The 21,420-nt window shown below is 44.9% G+C and overlaps 1 protein-coding gene across 2 annotated transcripts in view; it reads right to left on the bottom strand.

The window, feature by feature from the left end:
• Positions 1–21,420, bottom strand: part of csrnp3 (cysteine-serine-rich nuclear protein 3) — a 264,623-nt gene that overhangs the window by 222,836 nt on the left and 20,367 nt on the right. The window contains exons 1-2 of one of the 2 annotated variants that reach the window (XR_014207230.1): positions 20,124–20,388; positions 4,650–4,870 (exon numbers count right to left, since the gene is read on the bottom strand). Coding sequence is in view for 1 of the 2 variants with exons in the window: in XM_082174694.1 (XP_082030820.1) it covers positions 4,650–4,870 (221 nt within the window). In the remaining variant the exon portion in view is untranslated. Of the gene's footprint in view, positions 1–4,649; positions 4,871–20,123; positions 20,389–21,420 lie in introns of those variants that run through there. The other variant, XM_082174694.1, reaches the window with a different exon arrangement.

The raw sequence follows: 21,420 nt of genomic DNA, 5'->3' as shown, positions 1-21,420 counted from the left end.
TTTTAGAAGTGTACATTTATGAAACTTTTGTAAAGGAGTATTTCACAGCTGTATTAGTAAGACATTCTCCTCTGCTCCTCTAGTGGTCCCACGGTCCTCTGCACGCCTCTGGCTCTTATTGTTTGGCCATTTATAGGGGGATGGTAAATATAGCCTGTATAAATATCCCCAGTTTTGGCCTCCACAAGAGTGGAGTTTCCCTGATACTCTCTCTCCCACAGCTTCCTTCATGTCTGACACAAACAGGACAAATAAGAACCATCTGCTGCTGCCGGTCCCCCGCCCAGAAACACCAGCAGAATACATTACACACACACATGAATGTGTGCACTGCGCTTAACCTAGTCTGACTCAGGAACTCCAGCAGAACTGAGGCAAACTGAGCTTTCTGAGTGCAGAGGCGAAGTGTTGAAGAAGAATTAGGCAGAGGCTGATTGCTTGAGAAAATGACTTGAAAAGCAATTTCAGTTTTACATGAGAGTCCTGAGTCTTTTTTCTTTAGATGCGCTATGGATAGGTTACTGAAAAACAAACAACAAACAAACAAACAAACAAACAAAACGTACACTTCCAGGTTATATTTAACTCTTTAACATATTAACTCTCATATTATAATGGCTTCCAAAGAACATGTGACACTGAAGACTGGAGTAATGATGCTGAAAAATCAGCTTTGATCACAGGAATAAATTACATTTTCAAATATATTTACATAGAAAACAAGTTATTTTAAATTGTAATAATATTTCACAATACTACTGTTTTTACTGTATTTTTAAGCCTCGGTGTTGGTGAGCAAAAGGAACTTCTTTTTTTAAATATTATAATATCTTACCGACCGCAAGAATTTGGAAAGTACATTGCCGTATCATGTGCATACCAAGGTAAATGAATATGGCAATCAGTTTAGTACCATGTGTATTATCCTTTCATGCCACCAAAGGGTTTGCATCTAACAGACACTGGCTTTTCATCATGTTTCATTTGCTGAAAATAGTTCCAGGAATCCAGCAGGTTGATTTGAACATCAGTAATTTACGATTATGAGCTACATTTCACATCTTAATGTAGACGTAACCTCTCTCTGAAGCTGTGCTGAAAGAGCAACGCTTTCTAAAGGAGGAATCAGACGTCCTCTGGGACTCGCTGCACCGTGGGTCATCCGCAGACATCTGGTGCACATAAACTTCTAATTATTTTTAATGACGGAATCAAAGTGGAGGAGCGTCACAAAACATTAAAGACCTCAGAGAGGTGATGGAGAGCTCGAATTTAACAGGGGCAAAAAGCTGAAGAGCATCAGGAATGATTGACCAAACTGGCTTCCTAAAACAACTTCTCACAGAACAGCTCGGTTTATTTGGCCTTAATTAATCCGTATTTATTTTAGAAGTGGTTTTTTGTTTGCTTTGCGAAAAGTTACCTCGTCTGACTCAGGAAATTGAGAACTGAAGCAGAGCACTTTACTGCAAACAATGGTTCCCATTCAGTCAGTCACATTCGACGTTACGTCGAACTGACGTCATGGGATCTTGTCTGGGAGCCAAATCACCTCCAAATGGTAACAAAACGAGCCAATGGACATTGGCCAGTGAGATTTGCATGCCGAGCCACACCTACCTGTATACACCTACAGGTATAAATATGATCGGCATTACTCACTTCATTCATATTTTGCTTTGGGAGCCGAGCCGTTGTGAATAGCGATCGCTCATTCCAGTCACTCCAGTGAAGTGGATTCTAGTGCAGAGAAACAGCCATTTTAATTGCTAAAAAGAGCTTATTTCTGAGGAGATCTCCCCTGCCGGAGTGAGGGCGCATACAGTGGTGATTTGCATCCTAAAAAGGGCTGTGCACGGATAAGTGCAGCATTTCACCTCTCTGTGCTTTGGTGCGTAAGAGCAGATTTCCTAAAAGAGCAAGCACGCCTCTTCATGTTAGATCATTAGCCTCTCCGTCCGTGCATTCCTGGATGCAGTCGTTTCCCGCACTCATCTGACGGACACAATCTGTGTCTCACATGCCTAGTGAGACGGCATTCATGGGTGGTTCGTGTTCTCGCATGGCAACATGACGTGTCGGCACGCGGGTCGTGACTCTCCTTTCTCGTAAAGGTTTGAATCCCTTTTGTTGTTGCCCAGCCGCCGCTTGTGTGTAAAAGCACAGCCGCGGGGCTGCTCAACACTTTGGGAGACTGAGGGTTACAGCGAGAGCTTTCCGGCGGGAAAACCCCCCACGATCTGGATGATTGGTTTTGGGACTCACCTTGCCCCAACCCCGTGCATTTCTTCCTGGAAGTGCATGAAGAGCTTTGGTAGTATGGAGATACATTAGTGCACATTCAAAGTTTTTCTTCTCTCACTACCCTCAACTGTGGGACGGTCAGGGGGTTCGTGGGGATTTATTTATTTATTGTGCAATTGCGGTGCATTTATACCACCTGGAGCTCTGGCTGCTAAGCCTCACAGTGCCGCTGGACAGACCGCCTCCACCTTGGACACAGTGGCCATCCTGCAGACCAAAGCGCTCAATGCACAAGGGTAGTTCTGAGCCGGGGTTGATGCAGGACATGTGCACAGTGACTGACCTCGCCGTCTGGGCGACGGAAATCACGGCGTGGGCCCTCTGTGTCCACCTTGGTGGTCCGTGAACGCCATCTCTGGCTAAACCTTGCAGAGATGCGAGATGGCCATTCCCCACTAACAGAGAGATACAAGCATTCCCCACTTGGTGAATCCTGAGTCGAGTTCATCCAGCATCCTTTCGGCAGAGGGGCACGCTTCCCCAGCGTTAACAACACTGGTTATGGCTGGAAAACAATGGGAATTGAGATCCGAAGCACTATTGTCAAATGTCACGATAAAGAACAACAGCTACGACCATCCACACAGTATGTCCTGTACCTTCCATCCAATTTGCTATGGAGGACTTCCCCTCAGGCTTACTTGGGGAGCTTGGTAGGTTACGACATCGTGAGAGTAGTTGCCGAAAGGGCACGCGGCAGCTTGCCAGCATCTGCGTCTCCAACACTCGTAACACAGTTCAGTGGCTATGACGATTTCCATAGGGACCCCATGACGTCAGTCCAACGTAACATTGAACTGACTGACTGAATGGGAACGTCTAGGTTTCTAATGTAACCCCCATTCCCTAAAGGAGGGAACAGAGACGTTACATCCCCCCTGCCACAGCCCTGAACCACTGCTGAATAGCCGGGATCCCTGTCTCAGCTCCTCAGCAAAACATGAATGAAGTGAGTAATGCCGGTCATATTTATACCCGTATGTCCGTATGTACGGGTAGGTGTGACCCGGCATGCAAATCTCACTGGCCAATGTCCATTGGCTCGTTTTGTTACCACTTGGAGGTGATTGGGCTCCCAGGCTCCCAGTTCTCCTTTAGGGAACGGTGGTTACATTAGTAACCTAGACGTTTCTCAGTGTTGAAGAAGAATTAGTTGTTTGATTGGTTAAAAAAAAAAAGAAAAAAAAAAAAAGTTCCATGTGCGATGCAAGGACGTTTTTGTACGATGGAAAGGTGAATCTCTCAACACAAATAAAAAAAAATACCTCCAGGTCACATTCTCATTATTGTAATTATATTATGAAAACAAAATCTCAATGCAAAAAAGTCTGAAAGTATGATACCATTTCTATGCAAAATATTATTTCTTACTTTTATCTTTCAGATTACATGTGAAATATGACCCAGACATGTTCTTGACAGGTTTTGTGAAATTCACTCAGAAACACAATGGTGTACTATGATAATACGATGGTATTCTTTAAAGTACACTACTATAACTTGTTCATCTTTATGGCTTATTATTTGCTTTATGATTAAAAATGTTATGCTTTTTGATGTAGTTTGGCAGCAGCTTCCCAGACACTGGATATGTCAGAAATGCATCTTTCTAGAAATGATGACTGATGCTTTTCAGGTGAACTGCTCTTGAATGTCTTATTATAAAGTTACGTAAATGCCGTCTCATGCACGCCTCAGCTTCTTAATGGTTAGCGGCATTGGGCCAGATGTTTTACGTTTATTGCGATGATGGATATTTTCTCAAGCCCCCTTCAGACAGCATGATGACGATCGATATCAAATCTCAGTGATGAATGTTCCTTTCAAAGGACCATTTTCTATTTTCTGCTACCAATTTCGAGCTAGCATTTTCCCTGGGGACATTCACTTGGAAACGGCATTTCCCATCTTCCTTCTCGTATACCCACAATTCAGTGCTTTAATGGAATGAGACAATGTTTTGTGCAAGTTGTCATTAGTTTTAAAGGAATAGTTTGCCAAAAAATATGGAGTCTATAATACTTTTATGCTTATTTTTCATTTTTTATGTGGTCATGAAATGTTGTGTGATTGTTCAAAATGTTTCCTTTTGTGGTCCATTGAAAAAGAAATAACAGTACAGTTTTGGAACAACATGAAGGTGAAAGAATTATAATAACTAGCCCTTTTTGTAGTTTTATGGCCTGGCAAACTTTCTCTTTTTAAAACTAGGCTACTTTTCTCTCATTCTTTTAAATATTCAATCAGTAATAATGTTATGATCATTTGTCAGCTTACTGTCACTACAAATTTACAAAAAATTGTTTGAAAGGAAATCCTACAGCAATGTTTTGCTGCTGTCTCACCTGTCCGCTGCAGCATGTGTGTTGATGAAGAGGATGATGATGCTGCTGCTGATGAAGAATGTGTGAAGTGCGAGGCCGATGGGTTGACGCTGTCGCTGCTGTCTCCGCTCTCAGTGCTCGATATCTCCTCCTCTTCCGACTCCCTCAGTGACGAGCAGGGCGACGTTCCCTCCACCTCCTCAAACTTCCTCTTCAGAATCCCACTCATGGCTGCCGTCAGGCTGCACGAGACGAGAGTAAAAATCACATTTATTTTCTCCACAGGAAAATGGATTTTTAACATTGCAATGATATATTGTGTTATTTTAGAGATAACTGCATTTTAATGATGCATGCTACTGGAGAAGAAACAATTCAGTGTGATTTCAACTACACTTCAAGAAAATTATATTTACTCCACACATAATCCTGGAAAGCAATCCACCAATCAGAGTCACTGATCAAATCTTTGTTACCATGTCAATGTAAAAGACTGTAACTCCCATAAATCATTGCAAATTCTCCCCAAATTCCCCTATTTTTAATTATATTTTATTATATATACATCAGTGCTGTCAAATTGATTAATCGTGCTAAATTGAATCTAACATAATTTATATATATATATATGTATGTATGCATGTATATATATATATATATATATATATGTATGTATGTATGCATGTGTATATATATATATATATACACACGTGTGTGTGTGTGTGTGTGTGTGTGTGTGTATGTATACACACACACACACACACACACACACACACACACACACACACACACACACACACACACACACACACACACACACACACACACACACACAGTATAAAATATATATATATATTTAATTGTTCTTTTATTTAATTAAAGAACATTCATATATAAAAGCAATTTACTCTTACTTTACATTAGCAGATATTTATTCTATATATCTGGATAAATGTTTTTATACACATATAAATAATATATGTCAAATGCATAAGTGTGTATATATACATATATATTATATACATAATTCATTACATTTATATAGCACTTTTCTCTGCACTCAAAGCGCTATACATAGAAAGGGGGAATCTCCTCAACCACCACCAAACACCAGCTTACTGGTAGAGAGGAGCCAATCAGTATATGAGGATGATTAGGAGGCCATGATGGACAGAGGCCACTGGGCAAATATGGCCAGGATGCCGGGGTTACACCCCTACTCTTTCGAAGGATTTTTAATGACCACAGAGAGTCAGGACCTCGGTTTAACGTCTCATCCGAAGGACACTGGGGCGTTAGGACCCACACAGACCACAGGGTGAGCGCCCCCTACTGGCCTCACTAACACCTCTTCCAGCAGCAACCTGGTTTTCCCAGGAGGTCTCCCATCCAGGCACTGACCAGGCTCAACCCTGCTTAGCTTCAGTGGGTGACCAGTCTTGGGCTACAGGGTGATAAGGCTGCTGTCTCTCGCTCTCTCTATATATATACATTTACTATATTAATAATAATTATGCATTTAGCATAATCCTTTATCCAAAGCAAAATCACTGCATATGCATGTATTATTTTAGTTTAATGAATGGCATAAGTTTTTTATTTTTTTATATTGTATCATCATTTCTGACTAAATTCCATCATTTGCAATATGCTTCACAGGATGAGCATTCCCTCATGAAAGACTTTTCCCTGTTTTTTGCGTGTGCTTTTTACACTTTAAAATGTAATTCGTCTCAAAACCCAGGCCACTGGAAAAGTGGTCAGCTGCTGTTGCTCTATATCAAGCTTCCATTCGCTCTGATCCTCAAAGCACTCAATTAGTGATAAGCGGTAGAACACACATCCTCCTCTCCTCCTCGCTGCCATTGATCACCAGGCCTCACAGGACCACAGATGGAAGCAGTGGGGAAAAAAAAAAATACTAATTGAATTCTACCTCAACCTTCCAGGAAGTCACTTTTGTCTGTGTTTGATAGAGTGTCTTCAGGAAAGAAAACAAACTGGAAACTTGAGATGAGTTTTCAGAGTTGCACTCATAAACCAGCTTCAGGAATTTATTAATCATAGTACAAGGACACGGCATGACTGAAAATTTTAAGAAATGAGACTCAAAGGCTCAATGTTCGGTAGACGGCTGTAAAAAAAAAGAAAGAAAAGTTGGATCTTCAGATTTTTCAGTTTTTCAAAAATCACTTGTTTTTACAATGAAGTGAAGTACCCAAGAGAAACTGAATCATTCCACTTAAAATTAGCCTGAAGGACGTTTATGGTTGCCAAGCGACATGATGCATTAATATTGAATGTGCGTCACATACGTGTGTTTAGATGTGATCTTGTGAAACACAATAGCAACCATTTAGCAATGCCCTGGGAACCAACCCCAACACGGTGGGGTGATGGTGATGCTGAGTTTTGCACAGGTACGGTCGGCAAGTATCAATTTCTCCAGAAAATGTACTGTAGATTTCTGCTCTTGCCTGTAATAAACCTGTTCTTGTTTAACCTGTTGGATTGGACAGATTTCACACAGATTTCCTAAACCTGCAGTAGCAGCAGCAGCACATCCTGACAGTCTCTTTTCCCTCTCAGTCTCCTGCTTATTTCTGTAGCTACAATTGAGCCAGAAATGAGAAGAGTGAAACACACACACACACACACACACACACACACACACACACGACGCAGAGGAGAGAGGACGACTGGCTGGCAGCCTCATTACTGAAGGAGGGAATGTGTTGTTTCACACTGCAAGTCTCACAGAGCCATCGTGTGTGTCTGAAGCCCCAGCAGAGCGGCTGATGAACTGGGATTTTTGAGGTACAGGAACACTAAAATCTGGGCTGTGTTTTATGCCCTTCCCTCGCTAACTTCCCTCCGTCTCCTTTACTCGGACGTATGTCATTGCTTATGTTGCACGAGTGTTGTGTTTGTGTTTAAATGAAACGCCATAATTCTGCATAATGAAAAGCTGATTTATTATGTACAGTTTTTTTTTTTTTCTTATCAATTTGTTTTATTCACAATAGACCTGTATGCTTCGGTTGTTGGAGAAAATATAAAAAATTACACAAATAAAAATAATAGTACAATAACCTATAACAGTCAGCTTAAGGTGGCTACAAGTATTAAATGTGGGTAAATGTCAAAATAACTCCAATATCATATACTAAAGTTGTGTTTTTGAAAGTCTCTAATGCTAATATAGTGAAATATTATTACAATTTTAAATAATGGTTTTCTATTTTGAATATACTTTAAAATATAATTTATTTCTGTGACACAAAGCTGAATTTTCGGCATCATTACTCTAGGCTTCAGTGTCACATGATCCTTCAGAAATCATTCTAATGTGATGATTTGCTGCTCACGAAAAAGTGTGTGTTTGATTATTATCAAATTGTTATAATCAAACAGTTGTGCTACTTAATTTTTTTGTGAAAAATAAAATGTGTTTATTTTATGAATAGAAAGTTCAAAAGAACAGCATTTATTTGACAGAAATCTTTTGTAACATTAAACTTTTTATTTATTTTTATTGGCATTATGGATCCTTTTCAATGCAAAAAAATAATAATTAACTGAAAGGATCTTTGGGGAACTCAGAATGGTTCTTCTATATGGCATCGCTGTGAAACCCCACTTTTGGAACCTTTGGTTTTAAGAAGGGCTTTTCACACTTGAAATAGTTAACCCTGGGTCATTCTAAACCCTGGGTAAACGGAATCCTGGGTAATCTTGATTCACAATTAAAGCAGCACTCAGTAGCTTCGGGATTTCTTCGCTGTATTCTCGCTTTTTGCTCGCAGGTTTCTCTCTAGAGCTCCCCCCACAGCTTCGGAATAGATATTTGACAACACTGTTGTAAAAACTCGTTGGTGATTCTCAGACTCCAGAGGCTATAGATCAACGACATCAAAACAGACGGGACATTCTTTAAAACGTCTTCTTCATTCGGGTTTGGACAGCGTGAGGGAGCGCAATAATGACAGCATTTTAGCAGATTTCTTTTGGCCGTAAAGCAATTGTTTACATCGCGAGACCTGATATCACGAGAGACTTCCTGACGCGGCGGCCGGCGGCCCGCCGGCTCAAAGTTGCAAGTGCGTATTTTCCGCTCACGGGCACCAGGGGGGTGCAACCATTCCAATGACTCCGAAGCTGTTCAGTTAAGGTAAAAAAAGTTACTTAGTTCACCTTTAACACTGCTCATAACTTACACAAGGTTAACACTTAATCCTGGGTATTCATTAACTGTCCTATCACACTGTACATTCCTAAACTCTAATGTCCTTATTTGAATATTTGCGGTGTCAGTGTCACTGATTGGACGAACGCTGCACACAATATGTTTGCACAAAGGCTCTAAACATAATCTGCTTCACCGTTGCACTTGCGTCTTTTGCAGCGTCTTGCGCATGACACGCCTTTCCAAAAACGAGGCGCTCAAGTTAAAATAAGTTACATTTTTAAAAGACGCTTCTCAATCTTGTGGTTTTTCATCATTTCACACTGTTCAAGTCGGGCATTGCAACGCGGGGTTAACAGTGCAAAAGCGGAGCAGAGTTTCATAACCCCGGGTAAAAAGCGCTGTCAACCCCGCATCTAAATTACAAGTGTAAAATGGGGTTAAAAGCGATGTTTAGAATGACAACAACCCAGGGTTAAGCGCAGTGTGAGACAATCTATATCATATTTCCACATCATAAAGCAATTGTGCTGTATTTCTAATCCAGTACTGAATAGAAAACCCAATAAAATTCCTTTGGGTTCAGAAAGGGTCGGAATCTTGCATGACACCGGAACGCTGTTCCAGCTCGTTCCGGCCCAGTTTAACCCCTGGGCAAGACCAGCCTCGATCCCGCGGGCTCCATGGGTCTCAGCTGAGGCCTATTGTTCCTCTGTGTGTGTGTGTGTGTATGGGGGGGGGAGAAGGCAGCTGGAGGGCCTCCAAACCACAGCAGCGCTGCGGAATGTGTCTCACTCCCATAAGGACAGAACACGGCTCTGTTCTCCACAGACTCTGAACCTCTGGAGCAACAGAATCCACTGAAAACTCAGTATGTACTACAAGGCTACATGCTAGGTTACCTTTCACGCCTGCTACAGACTGTGCGATTCCTATAAGATCATTCAAATCACACTGTACAACATGGATCTAATAAACTTGGGTATACGACATGTATGTAGACTGTACGATGATGACACCTATTGATCGTAGGCTACGACTCAAGTTAGTATAGATGAATAAAACGTCATCAGCATGCGCTAGTGGCAAACAAATAGAGCAAGATTAATCGCAGTTTGGCAATTGAGGTTTTTATATGCGCTGAAAAAAAGAGGAAGCGAAAGAGGAGAATATGGACGTGGTCATGGCTAGGGAAAAGAGGCCAACTTGGCATGTCAATTTGGTAAATGGAGCTTGAGGAAAGTAGTTTTAAGTTTTAAGTAGTTCTCTTACGAGAGGTTCTCTCGTATTGCGTAAGTTTAGCTTACGCTACGGGTAAAGTCATCTTTTCTCGAGATATGAAGCAAAAAATTATCCTTAATTTTAATATCTTGTCAACGCAGTGCGGCAGCAAGCTGACCTAGAGCAGGCAATCTAGCGTGCTCATAGGCTGCTCTGCGGCAACTGCAGCAGCCTATCACTGAGCCCTTGGCGTGACGTCACGTCCAATGAGCGCGAGCAGCGCGCCTACGCGTCACGGCCCGAGGCGGGGCGTGGCAGAGGGTATAAATACGGGCTGAGAGGCTGCTTTCACTGATTTTTGTCTCTTCAGCGAAGCTCTTCGCATCGCTGATCTTTGAGGAAGCCGCCGTTGAAACCAGCGCTTTGCAAGCCGAGGATTCTGCCTGAGGAAGCCGGCCGCCTTCGCCGCCTTCAGCTATCCCTGCCTGCTTCGCTATCCGGCGAAACATATCCTTTCTATTATGCATTGTATCTCATGTAAAGCTCCGCTCAGCGACAGAGACCGCCATGTTATCTGCGCTCTCTGCCTGGGACCGGACCACGCTGCCCTCGCCCTCGCGGCGGGTGGCTGTGAAATGTGCGAAGAACTGCCGATGTCGACCCTGCGGGCTCGACTCGCCTTGTTCGACGCTCCAGCTGTCTCTCCGTCTGCCTCCACCGGGCCGCGCAAGAAGAAGCGCCGCTCTCAGAGGCCACCGGAACCCGCAGCAGCAGCTGAGCGCTCGCCGGAGCCCCTCCCGCGAGCCTCGCTATCTCCATCTCCTCCCCCCCTTCCCGACGCGCAGCGGCCGGCCTTTGCCCGCACTGCCGTCGCCTCGGGGGATGAAGCGGACGACGCTGTTTTAACGGACAGCTGCTCTATCCTGGCCTCGGACAGCGAGGAGTGGTCTGGCTCCACCTCCTCTGCACAGGAGTCTAGCCGGTCCCGCGCCAGTGTCGACGCGGAACTGCTCCGCCTCCTCACCAAAGCGGTCGAACAATTGGGACTCGACTGGTCCCCACCGAGGGCGCCCGCGCCTAACCGACTTGACGGGTGTTTTCTGCCTAGCCGCCGCCCAGCGCCTGCCTCTAGGTCAGCACCTTTCCTGCCTGAGCTCCACACTGAGCTCTCTAAGTCGTGGAACGCCCCATTCTCCGCTAGACTCCGCTCACCGGTCTCCTCGACCCTCTCCCAAGTGGACGGGGCCGCCGAGAAGGGATATACTCAAATTCCCCCGGTGGAAGATGCTGTGGCAACGCACCTTTGCCCGCCATCCGCCAGATGGCGCTCAAAGTCTGCCCTGCCGTCCAAGGCCTGCAGGACCACATCAGCACTCGTCGGCCGCGCCTTCTCCGCCGCCGGCCAGGCTGCTTCCGCCCTGCATTCAATGGCTGTGCTCCAGATCCTCCAAGCCGATCTCCTCCGAGAGCTGGACGAGAAAGGCCCGGATCGCGCCGTTCTCACGGACCTGCGTAGCGCGACGGACCTCTCCCTTCGCGCCACAAAGTCCGCTGCACAAGCCATCGGGAGAGCTATGGCCTCGCTCACCGTCACCGAAAGGCACCTTTGGTTGACGTTGGCGGATATGAGCGAATCCGAGCGTTCAGTGTTCCTCAACGCACCGCTCTCTCCCACCGGCCTGTTCGGCCCAGCGGTCGCCGGGATCGTCGATCGCTTCTCGGAGGTGCAGAAGGCATCGCAGGCGATGAATCTCTTCCTGCCCCGCCGCTCGAGTTCGTCTGCAGGCCGCTCTCAGCAGCCTCCTGCACGGAACTCCTCTCAGCGCTCTGTCCAGCCTCCGTCTTCGCAGCGACGACAGGGCGGCCGCCCTAGGTCGCGCTCAACCAGCCGTCACAAACCGCCTCCCCCCCGGGGACCCCGGCCCAAGGTGACGCTCAAGCCTGAGCCCGCGAAGTCCTCCTAGCGGCTGCAAGGAGGAAAAGATGGCTGAGTCCCGCTGCGGCCGGACCGCCATCAAAGCGCCCAGCTCTGCCAGTCCCCTTAGAAAAGGCTACTGCAGCAGCTTACATCGCAGCCAACGAGCCAGTAATACAACTCTCTCGCCTGCACACAAACGCCGTTTTCACGGCGACCCAGAGAAATCTCATAAAGAGTATGGTTTCGGGTTTTCCGGCTCACGCCGAAGGTGTCATGAGTGTAGAATTTGTGCCCACGCCCCAGTGCTCACCACTACACACAAACACGATCTCCCCGGTAACGCTCACAGAGCGCACTCTCATAAAGCGGGCACGCGCCGCTCGAGTGCTAAAGGTAGAGAATGTGCCCGCTCTTCCAAGCCCACACCTACCCACTGCCCGCTCTGTCACACAGTTATCCCGGGACGCAGATCCTCTAAAGCTCCCTTACACTGGCCGTGTTGCATATGTAAGCCCTGTGCCCGCTCACGAGCGCGCGCACTTACTATCAAACACGTTAAACCTCATGCCGCTCTCGCGCCACGGGTTTCTAGCATCAAAATGTGCCCCGTCCCCAGTGACCGAGCCGTTATGTGCTGTACAGCCAGTCACCATTGTTCGCGAGCCCCCATATTCGAGCACCGGCAGCGCGCGCGCCGCCCCGTCCTCTCTGATAGAGGTTCCCCATCCCGCCCAGCGCGGCGATCCGAACCCAGAGATCATTCGACCCCTAGCTATGTGTGCGAAAGCATGGCAAGCTATCCAGGGCGTGTCAGAATGGGTGCTGAATACTATAATGCACGGCTATTCGCTTCAATTCGCTCGCCGTCCCCCGCGCTTTCTAGCACGGACAGAGACGAGAGTGAATACAGAAGTAGCGCATCTGCTTCAGGCAGAAATAGCAAAGCTGCTGCACAAAGGGGCTATAGAACAGGTGCATCCTTCTCAGAGCGAGTCGGGCTTTTACAGCCGTTATTTCCTCGTACCCAAGAAGGACGGAGCGCTGAGACCTATTTTAGATCTGAGACATTTGAACAAAGCTCTCATGAGACGGCCGTTCAAAATGATCACAACCAGACAAATCCTCGCGCAAATTCGCCCGGGAGACTGGTTCATCTCTCTCGATCTAAAGGACGCATATTTTCAGATTCAGATAATACCCCGTCACAGGCCATTCTTGAGATTCGCCTTCGACGGTCGGGTATATCAGTACACCGTCCTGCCGTTCGGTCTATCTTTAGCACCCCGTACATTTACGAAGTGCATGGACGCGGCTCTCTCTCCCCTGAGGAGACAAGGAATGCGGATACTGAATTATCTGGACGACTGGCTAGTCCTCGCGCAGTCAGAGGCAGAGCTTTTGTCTCACAGAACAGCGCTTCTCAGCCATCTGGAATGCTTGGGTCTCTCGGTCAACTGGACCAAGAGCTCATTACTACCCCGCCAGTCGACTTCCTTTCTCGGAATAGAACTGGACTCGGTGGCTATGACGGCCAGATTGTCAGAGCAGCGCGCGCGCCGCATTCGACATCTCGCCGCGTCTTTCCAGACGGGCAGTCAGGTTCCGCTGAGGACATTCCAGCGAGTCCTGGGGCATATGGCCTCAGCTGCAGCAGTGCTCCAGCTGGGCTTACTGCGCATGCGCCCGCTTCAACGCTGGCTGAAAGCGCGAGTGCCTCACCGAGCCTGGACGGCCGGCCGCTTACGAGTCAGAGTGAATCATGGCTGTGTTTCAGCCCTGCAGCCCTGGCTAGCAGCCGAATGGTATCGTACGGGAGTGACGATGGGAGTTGTCTCGCACCGGAAAGTTGTCTCGACAGATGCGTCCAACCTAGGTTGGGGAGCGCTATTAGAGGGCAGACCGGTCTATGGCCCTTGGTCAGACCAGGAGAGTCACCTTCATATAAACTGTCTAGAGATGCTGGCGGTCGAGAAAGCGCTCAAGCACTTCCTCCCATACCTACAGGGCCACCACGTACTAGTCCGCACGGACAACATGTCAGTGGTAGCCTATGTGAACCGTCAGGGCGGTGTCAGATCCAAAACTCTCTGCGCCCTGGCGGAACGCCTCCTTGTATGGGCTCAGCACTCACTGCGCTCGCTGAGAGCCGCGCATGTGCCGGGTCTCCTGAACGAGGGTCCAGACAGACTGTCCAGGGACAATGTTCCCCTGGGGGAGTGGTCTTTGCATCCCCAAACAGTCCAGTCGCTGTGGCGCCGTTTCGGCAGAGCGGAAGTCGACCTCTTTGCGTCAAAAGACAACGCGCACTGCCCACGGTTCTTTTCCAAGAGCGAGGACGCGCTGGCCCAAACCTGGCCCAGCGGCCCGCTTTACGCTTTTCCCCCTGTCTCTCTGCTGCCACAAGTCATCGGGAGAATCAGGGAAGCGCGCCACACGGTGCTCCTCATAGCCCCGTATTGGGAGAATCAGACGTGGTTCCCAGATCTAATACGGCTGGCGGACACACCCCCCTGGCCGATACCGGTGAGAAGAGACCTTCTCTCTCAAGCCCGCGGCTCGATCTGGCATCCTCATCCAGAGCGCTGGTCTCTGCATGTATGGATAGTCAACGGATACCCGTTGACTTGCCAATAGGGGTTGTGAACACGATCACACAGTCTAGAGCTCCCTCTACGAGACGGCTCTACACATCTAAATGGTCTGTGTTTAATAAATGGTGCACCGCCCAAGGGCTGGATCCACAAACATGTGAGGTGTCGCGTGTGCTTTGTTTCCTCCAAGAGCTGTTGGACATGGGCAGGTCCCCCTCCACGCTCAAAGTATATGTTGCGGCCATATCAGCTTTTTCCGACTCGGCGCTGGGCCGCGCATTAGGGAGGAATGAGCTCATTATCCGCTTCCTTAGAGGAGCTAGGAGGATGAACCCCCCGCGACCCCCCTCGGTTCCTATTTGGGATCTTTCCCTGGTCTTAGAGGCCATGAAAGCGCATCCCTTTGAACCCATGGAAACTGTGGATATGAAATACCTCACGCTCAAAACCGTTTTTCTGATAGCCCTGTCTTCAGTCAAACGTGTGGGTGACCTGCATGCGTTATCAGTTAACGCGGCATGTCTCGAGTTCGGACCTAATGACTCTAAAGTTATTCTCAAACCGAGACACGGTTATGTCCCCAAGGTGTTGGGCACACCCTTCAGAGCACAGGTCATTTCTCTCTCAGCTTTGCCGGCTACCGGCAGCGAAGTTGACAGTAATCTCCTTTGCCCTGTCAGAGCGCTGAGAAATTACATTACGCGCTCCGCCGCCATGAGGCGCTCGGAGCAGCTTTTCGTTTCGTTTGGTGGGCGCACCAAGGGTCTCGCCGCCTCGAAACACACTCTGTCCAGATGGATAGTGGACGCTATTGCAGCTGCTTATGCGTCTAAAGACCTGCAATGCCCTTTGGGCATCAGAGCCCACTCTACTAGAGGCATGGCCTCGTCATGGGCTTGGACTAGCGGAATTTCTATTCATGACATTTGTACGGCGGCGGGCTGGGCCTCCCCGTCTACATTTGTTAGATTTTACAATCTAGAAGTTCCCGCCCTGCAGGCTAAACTTTTATCAGTCTAAATCTCGCGTAGGCCGGCCCACTTCTGTGCGCGGGCTACTGCTGTTTGATTTAGCCCTCCTGGTTGAGCTGTACAATATAAGGGTTGGTTAGTCAGACCGGCCGCGCCGTTCTGTTCCCCCTACTATGTGCTTATGTACTTGCGCTAGCCATATCATTGGCCGCCTGGCTCACACTCTCGTGTTCCCCGGGCTTCCCTGGGACTCATTCAGTGGATGCCGGGCGCGCACGGCGTTGACAAGGGAGTTCCCGTAGCGTAAGCTAAACTTACGCAATACGAGAGAACCTCTCGTAAGAGAACGTACTCGGTTACCTAACGTAACCTCTGTTCTCTCTAGAGAGGGAACGAGTATTGCGTAACCCGCCGTGCTCGCGCCACGAGCTCACTCGCTTCTGCGACAAAAACCAGTGAAAGCAGCCTCTCAGCCCGTATTTATACCCTCTGCCACGCCCCGCCTCGGGCCGTGACGCGTAGGCGCGCTGCTCGCGCTCATTGGACGTGACGTCACGCCAAGGGCTCAGTGATAGGCTGCTGCAGTTGCCGCAGAGCAGCCTATGAGCACGCTAGATTGCCTGCTCTAGGTCAGCTTGCTGCCGCACTGCGTTGACAAGATATTAAAATTAAGGATAATTTTTTGCTTCATATCTCGAGAAAAGATGACTTTACCCGTAGCGTAAGCTAAACTTACGCAATACTCGTTCCCTCTCTAGAGAGAACAGAGGTTACGTTAGGTAACCGAGTACGTTTTATCATTTCATGCTGCATTTTAATTGGCTAGTCAGTAGATGTAGGTCATAGTAACACAATGAGACGATCATGTTAAATTTCGGACACTGTTTAGAAAATTATAGCTGGCTATCTTTGGTCGTAAGACCGTCTTTGAACCTCTCTCACTGTACGACGTACCGTTTAGGAGACGCAACCACAGAAATCGCCACGATTGGTCATCTTTTCTCCGGGACAGCCCCAAATCATACAATGTATACCAGCATAAAGCAGCATCTTCTCAGTAGTCGTCTGGAAACTATTTGATTCTGATAGGCAATGTTCCCACTAGGGTTATTATTACGTTAATAAAACCATCAAAAAATGTGTTAGTTGAAATTCAATAAATGTAAAAAAATAAATAAAAATAAAAAACTATAAAAAGTAAACTTATTTTATTTCAGCTAGTTGCCAAAGAAACATTTCTCTTTAACTTGATGTACTAAAATATCTAAAACTAAAACAGAAATAAAAATGTATTAAATAAATAAATATAAATAATATAAAAACAATTTAAATGACAAAAACACTAAACAAAATTACTCAAAAACGTACTCCGAAAATATACAAATATAAACATTCAAAATATTAATAAAACAATAACAGTTTCTCAATGATACTAAAATAACACTGGTTGCCTTCCCACACTTTTTGACCTTTTGACTTTTTATCATGACCTTTTCATGACCTTTCTAGTCATTTGTGATGGCTGGATAAGAATTTTTAAGAAATCATCTGGGCTGATGTCCATTTGTATAACAAATACCAATTTTTAATGAATTTAAGTTATTTATTATTGCACAACTGTAAAGTGAAATGCATGAGTGACTAATGCTAAACTAAACCAATGTATTAAACTTTACTGCATAATTCGTCGCACATCATTTGTGAAACATACATGAACGATTCCTGTTACTCAGTTCCACTATTACGCCCTGTCCGACGTCCCTGAAAAGGTGTGTAATTACTTTTTTTTAGGGTGTGTTCACACTAAACTGTGTTGCTTGGTCCGCTTAGCGTTCATTTAGGCATTTTAACACTGAATCTAAAGGCACAGGGATATGTTCACAACCTGATTGGTCGTCCTTTATAATGTATATTTCGTGACGGAACTTGCTGAGCAATGCTGTGTTCTGGGATAAATGCGCTCGTTGTATTCGCGTAATCAACATATGATGCTGACCAGCTGAGAACTCCTGAAGAGTTTATGAAATGTGTAAAGGAGTCAAAACAGCGCCAGGAATCCCTCCGTCACACACACAAACCAAGATCTGCTGTGAGGAGACGCGGTTCTTTCTGATGCCTGAACTGTGATGGGCAACATTGCGACTATGACGAGAAAAAACAGGTACGCTTGAGCATTCTGTCCTGTCTCAGCTTGTGACATCATGTCCTATTTTTGGTTCGTTTACATGTCTTTGGTCCGTGTTACGTTCATATATCAGTCAAACCGCATCAGAGTCCGTTTGGAAGCGGAGTGAGACTCATCTTTTGGCGGTGTTCACACACTCATTCAAATGAACCGCACTAACAGAGCAATCCCGCTGTTTCCCGCAGCGGTCCGGCCAGATGCAAGAGGCTCGCAATAATTGGAAATGGCTTCTCTAGTTTTGGAGACACAATGTAAGTCAATTTTCTCGTAATCATCATAATTAGTTCCCCTTGTTGAAAATCCATTCGCATTTTCCATCCTCAGCGGATGCAGCGCTGCTCTGCAATACCCCAAAACGGTTACCATGGAGATGCTAATACACTTGCACAAATAGTGAATTTCACATTTGAGAGTCGTGTTTTTTTTTTCTTCTTCTTTTCATTTCATCTACACACACACACACACACACACACACACACACACACACACACACACACACACACACACACACACACACACACACACATACTGAAGATCTGAAAATAAACGCTCATGCAACGCCTCATCTGTAATCAGAGGGAATTCATTGATGAAATAACTGTGAAAGAAAATACTTCGGGTCTGCACTTTCGCTGCAAAATTTCCTGACGTTATTATTCTGTGTTCTTGCAGAAGATGCTACTTGCAGCTTTAAAACGCTGGACGTTGAAGATCCTGTGACTACAGCGAGAGGAGCAACTTTTCCCATTTCTTGACACAATGACTGGGCATGACATCTCCAGCTAACCCGAGGTAACAGGAGCTGACTCTGTACCAGAGATACGGACTCTCTCACACACAGCTAGTTATTTCTCCTCTACTACATCTCTAGCTCTGCATCTCTCTCTCTCTCTCTCTCTCTCCCTTTGTCTTCTCTTAGCTGCTGTAGTTTTCCACAGAACCCTTGCAGTATGTGTTACAAATGAAAATCCTGCAGCAAAAAACCAGAAGACACAAAACAGCCACTCCCCGGACGAGCTCTGTTCAACACGGACACACACATGTACAAATACACATGTACTTTAGCATTGCCGATGCAGCACTGACAACCTATAGAGATCAATACTTCTTGGCAGCGGAGGCTGAGCGCTATGGAGGGTTCGGGAGCACGACCACAATCTTTTATTGACATTTTTAATTTTTTATCACGCTAACTGTATATCAGAGTTAGTTTTGCTGCTCACTCATTGGAAAATTGGTTTTATTAGATATTAATAAAATCTTGTGGTAATAGGCCTACTTGTTTCAGGATAATCTATATTTAATTATTCTGTAAAAAAAAAAAAAAATTCACATATGAATAAATATTAATAACGTATTAATAAATATATAATTACAAGTATGTGGTGATACTTACATTATGGGATAATCTCTGTTTAAAATATTTAATTAATCTAAAAAGGGTTTCATATATTAATACAATCATGTGGTGATACATGTTTTGGGATAATTTAAATTTCACTTGATATCTTTCATATATTTGATATCTTTCATATATTTGAACGTTTATATATTAATACAATAATACATATTTTGAGAAAATCGATATTTATTTAATCTATATAAAAGGTAATATATTTTTGGTAAAACATATTTTGGGATAATCTATATTTAATGAATCTATAAAAGGGTTTTATATATTTACATAATTTTGTGGTGATGTATATTTTGGGATAATTGATATTTCACATATTTAATTAATACATAAAATTTATATATATTAATACATTAATACATATTTTGGGAATTCTATGTTTAGTATATTTATTTAATCTATAAAAAAGGTAATATATATTTTTGGTAAAACATATTTTGGAATAATCTATATTTAATTAATCTATAAAAAAATATTTGTATATTTATAGAATTACGCAGTAATACATATTGTGCGATAATAAATATTTAATTAATCCATACATTTTTTATATATATATATATATATTAATACAATCATGTGGTAATACATATTTTGGGGAAAATGTATATTTCATATAATTAATTAATATATATATATATATTTCTATATTTTTTTATTATATAAATTTGATAAAACAGTTCTGACGTACACCTGTGAAGCGCATCAATCGATTTTTACATTAATGCAGCAAGTTGCAATGTTGCTTAGCAACTGTAAACAGTTAACTTGACGACAAGTTCCTCATCTCGACTAGTTTGGGGTAGACGAATCTACCGGGTTATTAATGCAAAACCTCTACCAGTTGACACATTTCTACGGCGTCTCAGCCAGCGCTTCCCCCGATACACTGCAGGTCAAAGAGGCGAGCGCTCAAGGAAGTTGACCTCAGATTTCCCATCAGGCCAGGCGTGACACATCAGAACAGAAACAGGGCACGAGTCATGCTTTCGCTTCGAAATGCACCAACCTGCGTCCACCGGCGCGTTACTCTCCTCCCTCTCACCACGACACTTCTCTCAGAGGAGCCTTTCAGAGCCAGATGAGATGTGCTGAATGATGGCCCTCCATTTCTCTCGGAGACACGACAGAGGAGACCGGGGCGAGAGAGGTAAAGAGAGGTGCACTCCCGGTCTCCACTGCTGTCTAAAACAGACCGAACACTCGCTCTCATTCGCTCCAAACACACAAAGACTCATTAGCTGAGGACTGGAGACTGTGCACAGCGACGCCTGCCTGCCTGCCTGAGAGATCACATGGGTGGAAGAGAGAGAGAGAGAGAGAGAGAGAGAGCAGTGCCTGTGTGTTCCTGCTGTCTGCAGATATTTTTACCATCATGAGAGAGAGGGAGGGAGGGAGAGAGAGAGGGAAAACAGACAGCGGAGAGACAGTCGATAGCCGGCACAGCACCATAATCTGTAGAGGTGAGCGAGGGCACCCACAAATGAGCCAGAAACAGTGATAGAAACAGTCAAACGCACACGCTCGGGCTCAGTGGGATTTGTGCTAATGAACTTGGGCTGCACTTGTGCTTCATAAATACTCCGTTCAAAGCGGGTGATGAGACTCGCAAGCAATCTCACATACAAACACACTAAACGTTACAGCTGGATGGCAACTGAATATATGCAATGCAATTGTAAAATGTTTATAAGTGCCGTTTAAAATGATGCAAAGCTGAACTTTCAGCATCATTACTCCAGTCTTCAGTGTCACATGATCCTTCAGAAATCATTCTGATTTGATGCTCAAGAAACATTTCGTGTTATTATCAATGAAGAAAAAAGTTGTGCTGCTTCATATATTTGTGGAAACCGTGATACGTTTTTCTTTAAGGGTGGCTTTGAATGTGGCTCATCCAATCAAACTTGAGAATAGGAACCATCTGTTAGAATATTCAAATGAGATGAAGTAGGTTTTAATTGATTTACTGGATTATCCACAAATCACCACGTGATTCATATTTTAACTATTTTCCATATAATTTCAGACAAAAAAACAAACATCTATGTTGTTGTGAGATATAATTATGAGTATAATAACTCATGGAGTCATATGCTCGTTAAATTAAACAATATAAGTCTAATATTCATGAAAAAAGAAAAAAAGAAAAAAATTCTAATATTCATGGGATGATTTTACTGGTGATTTAAATGATGTAATATTGAGGATATCATGAAGTTTTGACTAACTCTCTGAAACTTTCTTGTCCGATGACTTTAAAAAAAGAATTTTAATAGCTTCAGTAGCAAAAACAGTGTTAGATC

Source organism: Leuciscus leuciscus (genome assembly GCF_965113295.1).
Source record: "Leuciscus leuciscus genome assembly, chromosome: 7".
Lineage (NCBI taxonomy): Eukaryota > Metazoa > Chordata > Actinopteri > Cypriniformes > Leuciscidae > Leuciscus > Leuciscus leuciscus.
Note: the sequence above shows the minus strand (reverse complement) of the source record. Positions and strands in the feature narration are given on the sequence as shown.